The sequence below is a fragment of the Quercus suber genome, unplaced genomic scaffold, assembly GCF_002906115.3.
Source record: "Quercus suber isolate HL8 unplaced genomic scaffold, Cork oak 2.0 scaffold_81, whole genome shotgun sequence".
NCBI lineage: Eukaryota > Viridiplantae > Streptophyta > Magnoliopsida > Fagales > Fagaceae > Quercus > Quercus suber.
In genome coordinates this window covers 305314-326084 of record NW_027069546.1, presented here as the reverse complement: position 1 = coordinate 326084, position 20771 = coordinate 305314, and the positions used below count along the sequence as shown (strand labels likewise).

Here is a 20771-nt window from a genome sequence, read left to right as displayed (position 1 = left end):
CAACCCAATCGGGTCGAGTGCGGGTTGGGTCCAAACCCGGGCTGACTCAACTCGTGAATAGCCCTAGACGGGAGGATAGGTGCTCCAAACCTCCCACTAGAAGGTTCACCAACTTCACCCCATTGACTACCTCGATTGATTAGGTATTGATGCAGATAAAGGATGACAAGACCTTGAAGTGGCTGGTTAAGTTGAAGTGAGATCCCAACAAGAGGTCTAGAGACAAGTATTGTCGTTTTCATCGGGATCACGATTACAACACGTTTGAATGCTATGACTTGAAACAACATATTGAAGCCTTAATCAGGCAAGGAATACTACCTTGTTAGCAAGGAAAGGGCAGACCCATCACAGGAGCAGGCTGCAAAAAGGGATAATTAGTGCCCTAAGCGACCCCTAAGAGACATAAGGATGATTATAGGAGGCACCACAGCTTCTAGTTTGTCCAAAAAGGCATGTAAGACTTACCTAAGGATGGTTCAGAGTATCCAACTGACAAGCTTCATTCCAAAGATGGCATGGATTGACAACCCCATAATCAGGTTCTCGGAGGAAAATGCTTGACGTCTCCACCACCCACACAATGATGCACTCGTTGTTAGCATACGGGTAGGGGATTACAACACTCACCATATCTTAGTTGATAATGGAAGCTCTGCTAATATCCTCTATTACCTGGCTTTCTAGTAGATGAGGATTGAGAGAGAACGGCTCATACCGACTAATGCATCACTTGTCGGGTTCGAAGGAACGAGAGTATACCCCCTCGGTGCGGTCACATTGCCCGTGACGATTGATGATTACCCTCAATAGATTACTAAGGATGTTACATTCCTTGTCATCAACTGTTTGTCTGCTTACAATGCCATACTGGGCCATCCTACCCTCAATTCATGGAAAGCTGTAACTCCAACCTATCACCTGATGATTAAGTTCCCCACCAAGTATGAAGTAGGAAAGGTACGTGGAGACCAAGTAGTAGCATGTGAGTGCTATATAGCAATGTTGGAGATGGACGACCACTTATAGACCATGATCGTAGAAGAACAACAGACGGTTGCAGAACCAATTAAAGGGTTGGAAGAGGTACCCCTTGATGACTCCAGGCCTGAGCGAATGACTAGGATTGGCACCCTCACCAGTCCACCATCAAGCACTCATGACATTCCTAAGAGAAAACTAGGATATCCTTACTGGAGCTATTAAGACATGCCTAGGATTGACCCTTCAGTCATGGTGCATAGGTTGAATGTATCACCCTCTTTTCCCCCTATCTGTCAGAAAAACAAGTGTTTGCATAGGAGTGAGACAAGGCTATAGTGGAAGAAGTCCACAAATTGCAAGATGTAGAATTCATCAAGGAAGTGTACTACCCCAATTGGTTGGCCAACGTAGTGATGGTCAAGAAAGCCAACAGAAAATGGAGGATGTGCATAAACTTCACTGACTTAAACAAGGCGTGTCCCAAAGATAGCTACCCCCTCTCCCGGGTTGACATCTTGGTAGATTTGACAGCAAGACGCCAGTTATTGAGCTTCATGGATGCATTTTCTGGTTATAACCAGATCAAATTGGACGAAGCTGATTAGGAGAAAACTTCAATCTTCACCAGCTAAGGCCTCTTCTACTATAAGGTGATGTCATTCAGTCTCAAGAACGTGAGCGCAACGTATCAAAAGCTCATGAACAAAATTTTTGTAGATCAGATTGGAAGAAATGAGAAAGTTTACGTGGACAACATGCTAGTGAAATCTGAAAGAAGAACGATCATTTAGACAACCTCAAGTAGGCCTTTGATACCCTTCGCTCTTACAACATGAAGCTCAATCCGAGCAAATGCGCATTTGGGGTGACGGCTGGAAAATTCTTAGGGTTTATGGGGTCTTAGAGAGGTATCGAAGTCAACCCAAACAAGATTTAGTCCATAATGGCTATAGCACCACCAAGGAACATAAAAGAAGTGCAATGCCTCAACGGCAAGGTAGCTGCACTGAACAGGTTTGTGTTAAGCGTGATAGACAAGTGTCTACCTTCCTTTTGCACATTAAAGAAGTCCTTTGAGTGGATGGCTGAGTGTCAATAGGCGTTCGAGGACTTAAAGGCATACCTCTCTTCCCTACCATTACTAAGTCCTTCCAAACTTGGGGAAGAGCTATTTCTTTACCTGGTCGTCTCCCCAACTGCTGTCAGTGCAGCCTTAGTTAGAAAAGAAGACAAGGTGCAGAAACCCTTATACTACACAAGCCGAGCACTTTGAGGCGCGGAAGAAAGATACCCTTCAATAGAAAAGCTAGCCTTCACCTCAGAAACTGTAGCTCTCAAGCTCAAGTCATATTTTCAAGCCCACACGGTGGTTGTTTTGACAGATAAGCCTTTACGGAGAGTAATGAGTAATCTTGAAGCCGCGGGACGGATGGCGTTGTGGGCAATCAAGTTGAGTGAGTTCGATGTACTGCTATAAAAGGATTGGCGGTCACTGACTTTATTGCAGAATTCACCAATATGGAAGGCTAGAAGGCAGAAGAGCATCCTTCATAGAGTATCCACACAGACGAATCATCTAACAGGCAGGCTGGTGGAGCAGGTATAGTGCTTCATTCTCCAAAAAGGGATGAGATTGAGTGCTAGGTTCGTCTCAACTTCCCTACGACCAATAATGAAGTGGAGTACGAGGCTTTGGTGGCCGAACTGGATCTCACCAAAATAGCAGGGGCCACTAGCATGGTTGTACATTGCAACTCTTAAGTGGTCACAAGTTAGGTGAATGGTGACTACGAATGGGAAATGGAAAGGATGAAGAAATACCTGGAGCAAGTGAGGAGACGAATGGATGACTTTCAGGCCAAGTTTGTTCAAATCCCTAAGGAAGAGAACGAGCAAGCTGACCATCTTGCCAAAGCCGTATCAGCAGAACACATGCTTATCCCCGATAAGGTACTTTCTTTTGTTCAACTTTCACATTTGATAGATGGCATTGGTGTGCAAGAAATAGACTCAGGAAGCAACTGGACCACGCTGATAATTCCTTACTTAAAAGACGATACACTACCTGATGGTAAGGAGGCCACAAGGAAGCTAAAGGTTAAGGCGGCATGATTCGTCTTGATAAAGGATGTCTTGTACAAAAAAGGCTTTTCCCGCCTATACCTAAGATGATTAAGCTCTTAGGAAGCAGATTATGTCATGAGAGAAGTCCACGAAGGGATTTGCGGGAACCATTCAGGGTCACGATCATTGGTGCGTAAGCTGATTTGGGCAAGATACTATTGGCTTACCATACAGAAGGATGCCCAAGCCTATGTCAAAGCATGCGACAAGTGTCAAAAGTTTAGCAATGTCATTAGATAGCCAATAGAAGAGCTTACTCCATTAACAGCCCCGTGGCCTTTTGCTTAATAGGGGTTGGACATCATGCACCCATTCCCAATAGTGATAAGACAACTGAAGTTCCTAGTGGTTGGCATAGACTACCAAATGGGTGGAAGCTGAAGCCCTAGCCACCATCACGAAGAAAAATGTATGAAGCTTCATCTAGAGAAACATCATCTATAGGTACAGAATCCCTAGAGTCTTGGTCTTAAATAACGGAAAGCAGTTCGACAACGACTCGTTCAGGGATTTTTTGCTCACAATTAGAGATCAAGAATCACTACTCCTCACCTGCCCACCCTCAGGCTAACGGACAAGTTGAGGTCATGAATTGATCCTTACTCAAAATCATCAAGACTCGGCTTGAGGGGGCGAAGGATATATGGCTAGAAGAGTTGCCAAACATACTATGGGCGTACATGACGATAGCCAAAACATCTCTAGGATAGATATCATTTTGACTAGCATACGGGAGCAAAGCCATTATCCTAATTGAGGTTAGACTCACAAGATATAGAGTGGGGAACCATGATGAAAGTAGGAACGATGAAGCCATACGTCTACAACTTGACCTAGTAGACAAGGTCAGAGTAATAGCTGAATAGAGGTTGGCACGATACAAGAACCTCATGGCTAAGCACTACAACACCAGAGTCAGACACAGAGATTTTCAAGTTGGAGACCTCGTCTTGAGGAAGGTGACATGCATCACAAGAGATCTCTCTAAGGGAAAGCTATGACCTAATTGGGAAGGACCCCATAGAATCACTTTGTGGCAAAGGAAATGCACCTATCATCTGGAGACATTCGACGGATAGAAGTTGCATCATCTATGGAACACCGAGCACCTAAAGAAATACTACTAGTAGACGACAACATGTAGACCACTCCTGATTTCCAGATTATTTCGTTCTAGTTGTTTTTATTATCTATAATACTATTTAGCCCAAAGGGCAGCTTTTTACTTTTTTTTACAAGAACAATTTTGCTTATGCATGTGTTTATCATAATAAGAGAAGTTATTCAGAAATATCAAGCACATACATACATTTCTACAAAACCACGTCTACGACCAAATCCTTAGGTGAACGGATGCACCATAAGGACACATTAAAATTTATACAAGTTCACAAATGAATGGGTGCATCAAATGGATGCCTTGCAACTTGTTAAAGTCCCTAAGTGGACAGGTGCATCCTAAGGGATGCCTTGAAAGTACTAATTCCCTAAGTGGACGAGTTCATCCTAAAAGATACCTTGAAATTACAAAGTCCTGAAGTTGACAGGTTTATCCTAAGGGATGCTTTGAAATTAGTAAGTACGGGTGAATCCTAAGGGATGCCTTGAAATTAGTAAGTCCCTAAGTGGACGAGTGCATCCTAAGGGATGTCTAGAAATTACTAAGTCCCTAAGTGGATGGGTTCATCCTAAAAGATGCCTTGAAATTACTAGGTCCTTAGGTGGACGGACTCATCCCATGGATATCTTAAAATTACTAAATCCAAGTGGACGAGTACACTTAAATGGACGGGTTCATCTTAAGGATACCTTGAAATTCACTAAGTCCTCACAAGGACGGCACACCCAAATGGATGGGTTCATCCTAAAAATTCACCAAGTCCTCAAGAGAATGAGTGCATCCTAACATGTATACTAGTCCCAAGGTGGACGGACAAACACATGTCTCAAAATTAGGAACCAAGACATGGCAAAAGCATACTCAAAATATTGAATAAAGACCCATAAAAAGGGAAAATGTTTACAATAAAGCCCAAAAACAAGAGGACACTTACTATTGTTTGACAATGAGATGGGGTGAATAAAAAGTTAAAAATTAGAGGAGCTAAGCTAGAGGGGCATCCAAAGGAGACGGATTCTAGGCATCTTAGGAAGAAAGGTCTTCAACAGACGAGACTGAAGCGGCAATGGGACCTTCAGGGGCAAGTTGGGCAACAACCACACCATCGTATTTAAGAACCTACTCCTCTATATGAGCAGAATCATTAGACTCTTCATCGATAGTGTCACCCATGCAAGAGTCATCAGCATTGGGTCGTCTAGAGAGATCTTGGACAAGTCAAGGTTTGTGTAGACGGACCCAACTTGCTTCAGGTAGTCCTTAAACTCATCACCGTAGTAAATGACACATGTATCGATGAAGGATTGGGAAACCCTGAACTCCACCACAGCATCGGCCTTCGCCTTCTCCATTTGTTCACGAAGAAAGGCTAATTCCATCGCCAAATTGGTCTTTGCCTTCTCCGCTTCCTCGAGCCAACGGGTCTCTTCTGCAAGTGCTATAGTTTTAGCCATCAGCTCCTAGTTAAGGGTACGGATGGTCTCCGAGTACTGAGCTTGCTCCTTATTTTCAATCTCCTGGCACTTGCGAAACCATCAAATCACCCCCTCGCTAGCGACACACCTGTCTTGAAGCGCCTTCATACGCACCAATGCCTAAGATCAAAACAACCCTTAGTAAAAGAATGGACAAGTAACGTAGGAACATAGTCTGAGAAAAGAAAACATACCCTTGATAATTCGAAGAGACTTGAAACCCTACATCTTCAGTCGTCTGCTTAGCACAAGGATCCAAGTCCGTCTCCTTGATGATTGATTCAACCACCTCGACAACATGCTCCTTATGCATAAGCAAACGACGAACGGCTCCCTGAGCGACGGGGTATGGGAGGTGACAGCTGCTTATCGCCAACAAGGGTGCCTGGTCCTTTCTTGTGTGGACGATCGTCCTTCCCTTCTTTCTTCCACTTGGACATCCCATTGGCGACGACCTCAGAGGCTGACATTGAGGCCCCTTCCTTCTGCTGTTACTTACGTGTTGCAGCTGACGCCCTTACTAAAGCCCTCTGCCTTCCTGCTTCCATTTTTCCAAAGGATAAAGGACGGACGTTAAAAAAGCAGACGTTAGTATAAATAAAAAAACGAACTGAAGGAAGTAATAAGTTACACCGATGGGAGTAAGCGTTCAATCATCTATGGGCTGCAAGGGTCAAAATAGGGCCACCAAAGTAGGCGTGCAGTGTGTCAATAGTGACAAGGTCCTTCCATTTCCTTTCACCAAAGGGGATCTTAAGCACACGACGGATGAAGGCCTCCTGCTCATCAGTTATTTGTGGACAGATGCTAGCTGAAAAAAGAAAGAAATAGACGACATTAAATACTTAGCAAATAAATGAAGAAAAGATAACAACGCAAACGGTATCAAACCTGAATCCTTTACAATACCCTAAGTATTGTCAAAGCCATGGGGCATAGTGTCTCACTCCTCCTGTCTACACACCTAGTTCGTCCTTTGGACAAAAGAGTATCTATTCTTCCAATTCCTATTTGAAAGGCATGTCCAACACCAGCCTAAGCGACATCTCCCTTGTTGCAAAGTGGTAGATCTCTTGGGACAAGGAGATGTGTTGGGGTCTATAGCAATAAAAGAACTTGTCGAGAGTGAGTCAGTGGTTCCCACTGCTAAGACAACCCCAAATTACTTCAGCTCCTATAAATATCCTCTAAGCATTAGGAGTTATTTGGCTGATGGACTAACCTAGATAATTGGCCAATTGACGGTGTAATTCCATCAGTGGCAGTCTTAATCCCGCAGCAAACATGGCATCATACATGCCAATATCCGCAGTCTTCTTAGAATAGCATCTCTTGAACTTCCTAGGCAAACGGATGGGGACATTGTCACACCCCAAACCTAAAAGGGTCCAGAGCAAGAGAAATACATCCCAAGGGTACTTGTAGATTTTTCCTTTTTGGCGAATCAAACTATAAGAGATCTTTATTTTCCTTTCTTTTCCGAAGGATAAGAATATACAACCATTCTAAAATCTCCACAATACAAGTCAAAACTCTATAACACATTTACGAACAATAACTAAAAATCATATGCCTCCACATAATACATGAATATATTACAAAACTTTGATTAAATTACACAAAGTCACAATCTTATCAAGAATAAGGACCTTAACATCGAGTCTAGGCCTACCACGCCAAAGGCTAACAAACCTCAAGCGACCCACCTCCAATAGAATTAATTAAGGTCTCGTCGAACATGGCAAGATCGAGTCACCAACCATTTACAGCAGAAGTTTCCAAATTTAACATAGCAATCTAATTATCACCAAAGAAGTAAGCTTCATACCCAAGGTATAGCTAATAAATCTGAAAATCTGTTAGAGGGTGGGATGAGCTAATGCCTAGTAAGTAGCATAATTAATGGGGGTGGGGGAGATGCAAGTTTCATCTTTAATAATAATAATATGCTATGGCAAGAATGATTTAATAATGAAACACAAAATTTCTTAAAGTAAATACCTTGAAACTATATATTGTAATCTGTGAGCACCAACAATATAATTTTCAAAGCAATAATGTCTAACATAAAATAAATTATCACAAATATACCACACTACCACATAGACAGATGAGGGGATCTACCCATTCACAACTAGCATGATATTATCATCTCTGGTATGCAGACTCTTGGCCCCATGGATAGTAGCCTCACCCATACCCTCAAGGTTTTTCTCTCCCCCCATAGGCAGCAGAGAGAGCGCGTCAAATAGGACCTCTCTTGCATGTGGTCTCTTGGCCCAATGGGCAGCAGCCTCATCCACACACAATTAAGGAACCTCTTCCCCATATGGGCAGCAGAGAAGGATGCGTCATCCAAAGTGAAAAGGTATTGACCTAGAATTGATTCCGTTGTCACAAAGACTATGAAAACCAAATCGGGTGATCACCAAGAAATCACATATGGCATGGTGTTAAAACCACATAAAGCTCATAGGTTACATTACTTTGAAACACATAGTTTATATCCAGGTAGTTTCAAAAAAACCTTAAATAATCTAACTTCTACAAAGTTTATAAGGTTTTCAACTTCATTCTTGTCAAAAAGATTTTCTATCAATTTCCCAAGTACTAAGACAAGATAAGCATCTTTAAATTTTTCAATACACCATAAAATCCATGATTTTCTTATCAAAGATTAAATAAAGTATGCTTATTTTTCTATGTTAACAATTCATGCATTTCTCCAAATGCAATACCAAATATGATGCATTTTCATATATATAATCGTATATATATATATATATATATTAAGGTTACGACACAATAGTTTTTTGTGAAATATAGTTTCCATAGGTAGTTCCCAAAAGCGTGTCTAACCCTAAAAACAATATTTATGCAACATGGTTATTTTTCAAAAATCCCGTTAAAAATCTACTTACCTTGCAACTCGCAAAAAGCCTAATTCTCCAAGCTCCAAAGGAGATTAGGTAAAACCTCAACAATATCAAGCAAACCTAACACAATAGGCATAAAACTTAAAATTGTATCTAGCTACAATTTAGGAATTGCCAAATATGCACTTAATTAGGCAAGCCTAGTATTTAACCTCATCAATAACATATTCTTCTTCCAAAGTTTCTTAACAATTTAATTCACAAGGCATAGACTCCAATTTATAAATTTAACCCATTCAATATCGTTTCCAACATTATGACTAGTTTTCATAAGATTTACATAACATCATCAAGAGACCCATGTAAGCAAAATCAAAATATCCTCCAAGACAAGAAATTTAGAACTTCAACTAACTCCAAATGAACCCAATAACAATGGAAAAATTAGATTTACCAACCATCACATGTTATAACTCAAAACCCCTAAATTTCCATCATAAATAAACCTTAGATAGTCATCATTAACACAAACCATAAACCCACTCATCAAATAATTTCACCAATACAAAACCCATACATATAAACACATAAATATTACTTTCAATACTCATAAATCACATGGGTATCATTATTAAATCTTAGATAAAAATAACCTCAAGCAAAAGCATTTAAACCCACCAAAAAGATTAGAAACTTTTACCTCAAATAAAAGATGAAGATTCTTAGAGGTTCTTAAGGATTTTCCCGTGACATTGTCGAAAAAATGATGGTGGAGATGGTGGTATGGATGTACCAGTGGGAGAGGATGAGCAAGATAGAGAGGAGTGTATGAGAGAAAAGAAAAGAAAATAAGAAGAGAGGGATGGTTGGCTAAAGGGAGTAGAGATAATTGTGAGATGAGTGTTGGGGGTTAAATGGGGTAGGTGGGCATATGTGGTCCTAATAAAATCTAACCATTACCCTCTTCTTCTTCGTCTTCTTCTTCTTCTTCTTCTTCTTTTTTTTTTTTTTTTTTTGGTGACTGGGATGTTACAGACATGCTTGGGGATTTGATAACAATCTCGAAGGTTCTTGAAAATGTTGGTCGTCATCATTGGGTAAAAGTCGTTGACAGTCTAAATTACAGGAAGGATGAAGGGACGAGTTCCACCATCCTTTTGACTTCCTAGACCTCTTCCCTTAGACGGTGTTCCCTTGTCATCCTTACCCTCGTCCTCGTTATCCTCTTTCTCACCCTCTTCCTCGTCCTCCCCTTCCACTTCGTCCATTTCTCCCCTTCTCCCTCATCATACTTATCCTCCACATCTCCTTTATCCTTTTTCTTGTTCTCATAACTTAGGGACTGGGTAGACAGCTCCCTTTCTGGGGACGTAGGGGAATCTTCCTCAGGATGATGCCCTGACTAAAAGACTTCATTGTAGCTCACACTCTCACGAATTGACGATAATAGCTCACTCGTTGCTTCCCTGTCTTACATTTATCCACCTATAAGCGATGGAGGTATTGTCTTAGAACCTATCTTGACGAGGTCTTAAAACATAAAAAAGGGGGAAGGGGGGAGGGGGCAGGATGCAAAGGAATAAATCAAAATGAGGAGAAGAAAAACTTACGATAGTAAGCGAACGAATTGAAAGCGACGATCCTTTCGAAGATTGATGATAGTAAGTTGACGGCGACGAAGGAGACAGAACGACAGCTCTCTCTCTCTTATGGCTCGTGAAGATGAAATAAGGAGAAATGGGAGGAGGTGAAGGACTATTTATAGAGGAAGAAGCCATGGTATACAAAGCGATGCTTATGATTAGACGCAAGGCCAACCAGTAAGTGTCAAGTGTTACTTGGCACAATTGACCAAGAGCCGCCTATGTCATTTAATAACACAAGCTCCAATAAAGACCTATTAATGGTCATAAATGCTCATGTACTCCGCGGTCCGTCAGCTAAAATCGACGGGACCACGGAGTAGGGGGTAGCTGATAAGGGTGTTCTTGGAAAGAAGTGAATTCGTACTCACAAGGAGGTCAATGGTTCCCATGGGCCTGTCAGCTTCATATATATATATATATATATACACGGAAGTACGAAAAAGACGATGCCGTAAGCAGACGACCTCAGCTCAATACTCAGCGGCATCTCCATGAAATGATGGGAATCAGGTTGACAGGAATAAAGAGGCAGACGAGAATAAAGAGCTTAACAGGTCCAGCGTGGCCTAGCTTGACCCCCACAAATATCTATACAAGGAAAAATCTTGTATCCCACGACTAACCTTAATCAAGGGAATCCTTATAAGGAAAGGATCCTGCAAAATACATGTATTAATGAGGATTTTCCCTACAAGGAAAAAACCTTTCCCGCCAAGAAATAAAGGTCATCTCTACTCTACTATAAAAACCCTAAAGCCCTCACAAATCAAAGGTACGCATAATTTTAACCCAGCTCTGGCATTCTAAAGTTATAAAAGTTCTCTAACTTAATTTTCAGAGGGTATTTGGCTAGTACTACACTAGTACTTTCTATGAGGTCTTTTTCTTCTTTTTTGTATGCTCTTATCACGGATGCTCTTATTAGTTTCCCTCATCTGTTTCTTTGTTTTTTGAACGAAGTTCATAAGAGTGCCTCCACTAGTCACGCCCTCTTCTTTTCGGTTTTCATTCATCGGATCTTATTACATTTAGGGTTAGAGGATTTCCTTGCTTCTGAGCCTGTTCATATTGTAGCTCCCATAAGTGCCACCTTTTTTAGGCAGAAGGCTGCTCAGTTGAGACTGAGCTCTAAACGCCCTAGGGTTGAGGCTTCTGGTACTGCACCCCCTCCCCCTTCTACTACAGGTACTACTTCTAGTGAGGCGTCTACTGATCTTGTTGATGCTACTGCTTCTGCTGTTCCTCCACCATCTACTTCGAATGATTTTAACATTTAACGTACGTTGGAGATTGTCATGATTGTTTAGGTGGCTCATGGTCAGCTCTTGGTGGACATGCTTGATGAGATCCGTGCTTTGAGAGCTAATTTGGAGCATCTTCGATGTTTGCCTTTACCACCTCCTTTTGATGATGGATTCTGATTTCCCTTTGCATTCCGTCACAAAAAGGGAGAGTATATTTGAGTATTTGTAGAGGAGATTTTTGTTTTAGGGGTTTTTTTTTTTTTTAGTTTTGGAGTTTGTGGAGTTATTTAAATTGTATCTAGGTGCTCCATTGTGCATTTATATATATATATATATATATTTGCCACTTTGATGAAGTGCATTAACTTGAGCCATACACCCAGCAAACTTATTTACGCTTTCACTAATCGTTCCCCAACGACTTAGTAAAGAGACAACAGTACGTGTAGTACCGGATGTATTGTACTTCTGAAAATACTCCCAAACTTTTTTACGAAATGTATGTTGTGTTTGTTCATTACTATCTACGGCATCAACACTAGTATTGAGCCATGCTGCCACTAAGAGTTTATCTTCCTCTACACTAAAGTTAGAGCCTCGTTTTCCTTTGCAGAAGAGGCATTTTCAACTTGAGGTTGAGGTGGAGGTGGAGATCAGAAATTGACAAAGGAGTCTTTTGAGCCGTTCCCAAAAATTGCGAGTCAATTTCATATCCCCATTCATAATACCCGTAAAATATGATAGTCTGTACGTAACTCAGTGTCTCTACGTGACCCCATAAAATTAGAAAAAAAAAAAAATGTAGACTCCCCCGCACACAGAAAATTCCAAACTTACATTTATATCAAAACTTAAAATACTTAGAATTATAACAATAGATCATGATTATGCATATCAAAACTCAAAATTTCCCTGCACACAGAAAATTCCAACTTACATATCCAACAAAATACAATGTCCAATTAAGATGTGCAACAGGACATATCCAATTAAAATTCCCAAACTTACATGATCATGCTCTGTTTCTAGTTTTGTGTAACAGGACATATCCAACAAAATCCACCCAAAACAGAGAACACCATCTTACCAAATCCATATCACCAAATTCATAATTCATTAATCATCAATGAGAAACAGAGCACTTACCAAATCCATATCACAAACATTAATCATCATCATCATATCACAAAATCCAATCACAAACATTAATTATCATCATCAATCAACTCACACTACTACATAATATTCATCAATACCAAAATAATGTACCAAAATCACCAAGCCAATAATCCAAAACAACAACAAAAAATCATATATCAAAAATAAAAAACAGAGACATCCAGTGGACCAAATCAAAAAACCCAACCCGGCGGATCGGCGGAAAGATTATACCCAAATCAAAAAAAAACCCAAAGCATCAAAGACCCAAACCCAAAAACCCAAAATGAGAGGAATGAGACCGGATTTGATAAAAATGAAAAACAAAAAAGAAAAGAAAAAGGAAGCAAGTTTTACCGGAGTGAGGTGGACGGAAGCTTGAAGCTTGAGGTGGACGGTTGAAGCTTGAAGCTTGAGTGGACGGTTGAGGTGACGGAAGCTTGAGGTGACGGAAGCTTGAGGTGGACCGGAGTGAGCTTGAGGTGGACGGCGGCGAATGAGAGGAGAGGAGCCAGCAGCGAGAGAGAGAGGCGCTNTTTATATATATATATATATATATTTGCTCTTGATGTGTTTTTGATGGGGGAGATACATTGTTTTTGTTTATATGTTTCTTGTTTCACTGCTTATTGATTTATATTTATGAATTATTCATGATATATGTCTTTATTTTGATTTATGTGAAATCAAGAAGTTAGTTGTGTTTTACTTGTATTTTCCACACATGCGTTTATGCATTTTGTTTAAGTGTTTTAGGAAATATACAGGTTGATTCAGTCGTGCTGCTGTCTATACTTGCAATTGATAGATAATAGTTATGTTGGATTTGTTATAATGGGCATGATTTGTGTAATGGGCTTTTCTTTGTAAACTTTGAGCATTTTAGTTTGTGTTTTGTCATGGGTTGTCAAAGGGGGAGTTTATTAGGTTCTAAGTATTTCGGAACTAATGTATTAAAACTCTAATTTGTATTGTTGGCAAATCATGATCAAAACAGATTTTTAGTCTTGTTTAGACTTGCTTAAAGTGTATGCGTTTTATGTAAAGTTGTAATCGAGTTGCTGTAGAAGTTATAGTGTGATTCTGCTTGGCTCGATCAATCGAGAATTAGACTCGACTGATCGAAACTCGGGCAGAACGTTTTTCTGCAAAATTTTCCAACTCAGCCCTAAGCCCATATGACGTGTAGAGTTTTATGTTTTGCCCTAAGTATAAAAGAGAAAATCCTAACCACGTTTTATAGAGTTCCTTTTGCTCTGTGTGTGAATCTTTTGTAAGATCTAAAAGTTTTTGCCTTCACACATACTTAGGATTGTCAAGAAGGAGAACTCGATTCAAGAACTTGATGATTATTCAGTTGCTGCAATAAAGAGTTTAAAGATATACAAGCGGGAGTGCTTGTACTTGTTGGGAATCCAAGAAAGAAGTAGTCCATGGACTCGAAGCTATCATGGGGTAGTAGTAAGTTTCCTACTCGAGCTAGCAATAGCATGTTAGTGGTCTAAGTCGCTATTGTATAAACTTCAATTCTTTCATAGTGGATTCAGGTTTACCTTAAGGATAGGTAGGTTAAATCATCCCTAAGTTTTTATCGGTTTGGCTTCCTGGGTTATCATATTATTGTGTTCTTTATTTTCCGCACTTTACAATAATATGATGTGTTTGTGTTAACCTAGATCTGAAATTGGACTAAGTAATCAACTTGGCTAATTAACTAGGTTAATCTATTGTGTTTGCTAGAGTCTAAAAACGTACAAAAATAAAAAGAACAAGGAGAGATAGTAAATGTTAATGACGATGAAGAAAATTTTAATGAAAAATAAGTTTGCAAAATGATAAACATGATGACAGCATTGACTTAGATGGGGTTTATTAGGCAATATGATGAAAATAAAAGTAATATATTATCACTTTTAAATTTAAACCATTTGAAGTGTATATTATAAACACATGCTAGGTTGATTTATTAAGTTAGCTTATTAAATATTATTACATAAGTGATATGAATAAACTAGTCATTAGTTGAATATATTTAAAATTTATAATGAATATACATTTATATATGTATATCAATAATTTTTTATAAGTATTTGTATATCTTACAATACACGATACATTATATAGAAAATAAAAAATCGATTCACGATACGATTTATGTTTTGATAACTATACTTGTAACTACTAAACTAGTACAAAAAGAAAAAAAAAAAAAAAAAAAAAATCATATTGTTGTGATAATGATCTAACAAACTGTACAACTTATTTATAGCCAAGTCGCGGGACAAAACAAAACCACCTAATGTACGTTGCGATCTTTATTCACTGCATAACTTTTTTTTTAAGTATTCACTGCATAACTTATTACCTGTCCATCTACCTCACTGAATTCAAGCTTTTTATATTATTATTATAAGTTTGTAATCCCATATATATCCAAATCTTCACACATTCGTAAAAGACTTTATCCTCTATTTCTCAATCTCAACAACTCTCATTCTCTCTTTCTTGGTTTGCTCGTTTCGTAACAATGGCGCGAGGCACATCACAGTCCCAATCATCGTCCTCCTCGACTCGAGGCCGGCGTCGTGGCTCCGCGCGGCTCTGCAGCCGCGACTGCCGGAATGAGGCGACGTCGGCTCGGCGGAGGGTCCGCTTCCTCCAACGCCAGTTCCGGCGGGATCGGAGGCGGCGCGGCTCCGGCGGCAACATGCTGAGGTTCTACACCGACGACGCTCCCGCCTGAAGATCTCGCGACCGTCGTGCTCGTCATGAGCCTCTGCTTCATCGGCTTCGTCACCGCGCTCCACGTCTTCGGCAAGCTCTACCGCGATCCGCCGCCACCGCCGCTTAATTTTCTGCTCTCGGTTTCGGATTCGGAGCTCTTTGATCGCTGTTCTAGATTCACACTGATCTTCGGTTCTTTGACTCGGTAACTGAAAGCTTCGTTTTCGTTTTCCTTTTATTTTTTGGCTATGTAAATTTTTGTTGGCGCTGTACTTTCTCCGTTTTTGTTAATTTCAGATTCGTCGGGTTTTATTAACTTCGGAAAAGGCCTTGCTTGAGTTCCGATCATCTGGCTTTATTTACTCAAATTTGCTTGGATTTTACATTTGCCGATTGCATAATTTCTTTGATTAATGTTAGCTGATTTCGTTTTTGAATTTATTTTTTTTCATTCTCTGGATCTGGTGTTAGGTCATATCAATTGCGTAGTTGAAGATTCATATAAAAATAGGAAAAACTTTATGAACGGTTTCTCCAATATACTTTGTTATAAATCATCAAAAGTATTAATGCTTTAGCATTTTCAGAGTGGCTTGTATTTATGTCAGGTTCTCACTTGAAAGTTTTGAAATGTTTCCATAAATATTTTTGCCTGATTCTTGTTTTTGTCAAAACCATACCATAATTGGAAACAATCTTTTTTAGGGAAAAAAGGAAAGTAGAAGAAGGAAAATCCCAGACATATTGATCAAACTTGTTAATTATTGAAATGTGTATGCCTAGCCACACATTAGAAGTTCCATAACTTTCCTCAAAGAAGTTTGATAATAACCAAAGAAAAAAAAAAAATCTAGGGACACATCCATTCACAACATGCTGAAGGTCGACTCGACTGTGAGTGGACCACTACACAATCGACAATATCAGCAAGTTGTGAAATTGCTTGAAATTAGGTGTGTTGATAGTGTTGTTGTTTACCAAAATGCAACCTCTTTTCTAGTACGGACTTCTTGATCATACATCTTAAGACAACTCCCTATCAATTTTCTTCTTTCATTACTGACACTAGCAATTTTGTTTAATTCCATTCTCTACTTTAAGGGTATATTAATGGAGGGTGATCAGAAGAGATGAAAGGGCATGGTAGCTAGAATATATACTTAGGAAAGGAAAGACAAGGTCGGTAATGAAAGAGGAACTGATACCTATATTGTCTTCTATTTGTTGGCTATATCTAGGCTTCATTTTTTGAGAAACCAAAAATGCATACTACTCCTTCCTCCATTTATTGTTCTCTTTAGTTTGGTTCCTTATCTGTCTCACCGGTCATTACTCTCCAATGGAAATGATAATAATAGCAAAAATGTAAAGTCAAAAGTCCTTTCAGTATTGAACATTTTGGGGAGCCACTGCCCTACATTCCAATGGTCATAAAGATTTTTGATATGTTCCTTAGCTCCTAAAGATCTCTTTATGATATATATTGACTGTGGTTAATGATACCGCTGGGAGTTGGGCAGTATTGGCCTACTTGAACAGTCATGTTTCTCCTGTAGAGATAAACAGTTAGTTGGAGTCACTAGGGTCTGCATAAAGAAATTAAAATCACAAATTTTTACTTGGTGGTTAGAGGACAATGAGAATGATTAAGTAAACTGTATGAATTTCTTTTTCTTTTTCTTTTCTTTTTAAAAAATTTTTTTTTTTTTTAATAATGAAATTCTGTATGAGCTACGTAACTGTTGTTCATCAAATTCACATCGTAGAAGTATTCTTCTGCCTGTTTATTGTTACAAGTTGTCCGATAATTTTTGATTGCTTAAAGGCACGGAGATTGCTTTCGACAAAATTCTACTTTTGTTGTTGTTGCTCTTGATATGGTTTAGCAGACAGGGACCTCTACCAAGTAGAAATTACATCACCCTTGCAGTCGGTGTCATCAGAACACTACTAGCTTATGAGAGACGAGGAATGAACAATCCACTTAAAGATGCCATCTTCATGTGATGCTGTAAATTGTAGTGTCAATCAATCAGCATCAGAAATTATAGTTTTTGATTGTGTCATTTAGGGAAGCTAGTCTGAAGAAAAATATCTTGATCTGTTAGTTGGAGATATCTTTTATGTCACTCTTGCTGTCAGTGTGATAGTCAGACTGAACCTGATACAACCTGGTTTATGAGAGGTGAGGGATGAACAGGCCATCTTGAAGGAAGCTCTATCTCTGTGGCTTTTAAGTTTTAAATGATAGATATATAAATTAGATAGGCACTACTTGGCTAATGTAGAGTAAGGAAAAAGTTATTTTCTTTTAAAATTGATGAAGCACTGAGAAGGAATAGTTCATGAAAACTGAATATCTTTGCTGCATTGAGGCTTAGAAGAGTGCTAACTTAGGGAAACTTCTTTCTAATTTTGATGGCTTATATTTATATATATATGATAAAGTTGCATGCTAAAAAGTGCTGTGCACGTTTACAACAAATGAGAATGAGAATGAGAATGAGAATGAGAATAGAGCTCATTGCTCATTAGAGATTTGGAATATATATTTTTTATTTTTTTTATTTTTTAAGAAGCTGGCTTTGGGATAATAGGGTAAAGTTTGTAGAGGATATACCGGAGACATGATGTGAAGATCGAAATAGATCTATATATTACCCTAATATGTAAGGAAGCTACTGTCAAATTTTGCTTTCATAGAATATGACCAAACCAATCTACAAGTGATTCACATAAATTCTCTAAGTTGTGATCCTTCAATTGCTAAATGTTCATATCTCCTTGTCAATCTTGATTGCTACCCATGCCTGTCCGGTATCTTATAGTTTTTAGTAGCTTATTTGTTTAAAGTGAAACAAAAAGATTAAAGTTAACTTATGGTTGTTGGTAATAGAGTTTAAAAAATGTTTTTAGTTTTTTAAAAGTCGACATTGGTGAGTCAACACTTTTAAATCATGTGCTTATTAGAGTATTGTGAATATCGTTTGTAGAATACAGTTTCCAAAATACAGTTGTTAAAAGCATGTATTATGAAAATTTCAGAACTTGAAAAACAGTTTTAGTTTTCAATGGCATTGTGTAAACAAATTTGACATGACATAGACAACAGAGTGTTTGAGTGGCTGTGTTTGTGCAGTGGCTGAGTGAAATGAAGAGAGATGAAGAGAGTGGCTGAACTGAAATGAATAAAAAAAGAGGAGATGTAGCACGGGCTGGGTGGGCTGAGATTAAAATATATTTTTTTTTTTAGCTTCAAGCTACAGTACACATCTATTTTTAGATGTGTACTGTAGCAATTCATCTATAAATTATAAGTTTACCTCCACTGCTGCATGAGGTTTTTTGTGTTTGTGAAGCTAAATTTTAGCATTTTAGCATTTTAGCTCCACTGCTGTGGATGCTCTTATACTCATAAGTAAAGAGTAATAAGGGTTCTTTGTTTAATTACAAGGATAAGGGTTCTCTGTTTTCTAGTCTACTCAATACAGTTTGAGTTCTAAGGCAATAATTTTAAATGATCTTTTTTATATTTGAAGATCACTTAAATAGTATTTAGTTAATGTTATATATTTTAATTTTATATATATATATATATATATTAGTTACTATCTAATTTACTTAATAGTAATTGGGTTGAAGTTCTACTACTAAGTCATAATTTTTTTAGGAAATGCTAAAGCTTCTAGAAAAAATTTACAAAACTAATGTAACAATGAATACTAACATCATCAAACGCACTTCAATCGTACGATGAGGCTTTTTTTTTTTAAAATGATGTGGGTAGGTTTTTTTTTTTGTGTTTTTGATATAACTTGGGAGTGGGTAGTTTTCTTTTTTATTTTTATAGGAACTGTAGGTAGTTTTTAATTTTTTTAATTTTTAAGTTATAAGAACGTGGGGTAGTGGAAGTAGGAAGGAACTTTTTTATATGATTTTTTTTTTTTTTTAGGAGTAAGGGATGTGGGGTAGTTTTTCTTTTATAGGAATATTTTTTGATATTTTGTTGAGTTACTATTTTAACCCCAAGGAACGATGATAAGTTAATTAAATTAAGGGTATTTTTGATAATGAAAAATATAATAATTAACTTTTTGAATCTTCTTAATATATAGAGTTTTTTTTTTTTTTGAATGAAGCTTTCATCTATTAAAAATCAAAAAGTGGCTAAATCAGCCATTACAATTTGGCAAATATCTGGTAGTACATCTTCCATCCAGACAATTAAATTGGGCTTTTTAATAGCTCATCTTGCCAATGCATGTGCAACAGTATTCCCTTGACGATGTACATGAGTAAAACTAAGGAAATCAAAAGAGTTAAGTAAACTTTTAACATCCTAAATTAGGTTACCATGTAGTGCCAGGGACGGATTTGGTTCCTTTAGTTCTCTGTCAATGGTTTCTGAGTTGCCCTCCATTATTGCCTTAGTAATACCAATTTCCAAAGAAAATTTAGCAGCTCTTCGTTACTGCGAGAGCTTTGACTTGGGCCATTGTTGTAGGGGGAGTGGATATGTTGCACACCATTGATGCTGAAAGGGGAAAAATATCTCTTAAGCCCGAATAAACGGATCCATCATTTGCACGGGCCCCCTGTGGACGAACCTGATGTGCACGGGCTGGTTATGGACGGGGGTGAAGAATGGTGGGCTAGTTGTCCATGGGCCTGCTCTGAGCCCCTAATGAGGGATATTTTGACCCATTCTCATAAGAGCCCAATAGAGTCCTTGCGCTAGTAGGACTCCGAAATCTAATAATACTTGGTAAAAATCTTCCGCATAAGGAAGAGACTTTCATCAATTTAGGATTCTACACAGAAGAGTCCATAAGGAAAAGACTCCCGCCCCAGGAAAGGATGTCAACCTCAAGCCACTAAAAAGCCCCCAATACCCTCACAAGCCAAGGTACGCATAATAACCTCTCTAGCACTCTAGAGTTGTGAGCATACTTTCTGACTTAACCTTCGGAGGGTGTTTGGCCGGCACCACACTGGTGTCCTTCGATAGGTTTTCTCTTTTGTTTCGTGCAGGATAGTATACGAGGCGAGAGGAGCATCGTGCGATCCATTGGTGAATTTTCTTGATTCATCAGGTTGGCGCCGTCTGTGGGAAGAAGCGAGTAATTAAGCCATATTATCGTCTCCCAGACTAAAAGGTGCATGGTACTCTCACTCGCTCATGCAACTACAATGATGTGGCAAGGAGAAGAACCACCCACAACTGCCCTAGAGAGACAAGTTCGGACCCTTAGTCCCGCAGTGGAGCGTCTCACCAAACAGAACCTCGACTTGGAGGAACAGCTGCGCCAGAAGAATGCAGCACTAAATAACCGGCCAGAAGACCAGGAAGGACTAGCGCTCCAAACAGGAATCAGGAGAGACCTGAGGGCAGCCACGCCCCAAGCAGGCCGGAGGGCAGC

The 20771-nt window shown here is 39.0% G+C and overlaps 1 protein-coding gene and 1 long non-coding RNA gene across 2 annotated transcripts; one reads left to right on the top strand and one right to left on the bottom strand.

Moving 5' to 3' along the window:
* Positions 1-5129: 5129 nt before the first annotated feature.
* On the bottom strand, positions 5130-7671 carry LOC136067664 (uncharacterized). Its single transcript, XR_010629092.1, has 3 exons — positions 6335-7671; positions 5898-6241; positions 5130-5823 (listed from the first exon to the last, which is right to left on the bottom strand). It is a non-coding gene; the product is annotated as an uncharacterized LOC136067664 (long non-coding RNA).
* A 7346-nt stretch (positions 7672-15017) lies between these two features.
* On the top strand, positions 15018-15667 carry LOC112004163 (protein transport protein Sec61 subunit beta). The gene is given in 4 exon segments (XM_024036394.2): positions 15018-15195; positions 15197-15329; positions 15332-15366; positions 15368-15667. Coding segments are annotated over 4 exon segments (402 nt in total). The 5' UTR covers positions 15018-15154; the 3' UTR covers positions 15561-15667.
* The last annotated feature ends 5104 nt before the right edge of the window (positions 15668-20771 follow it).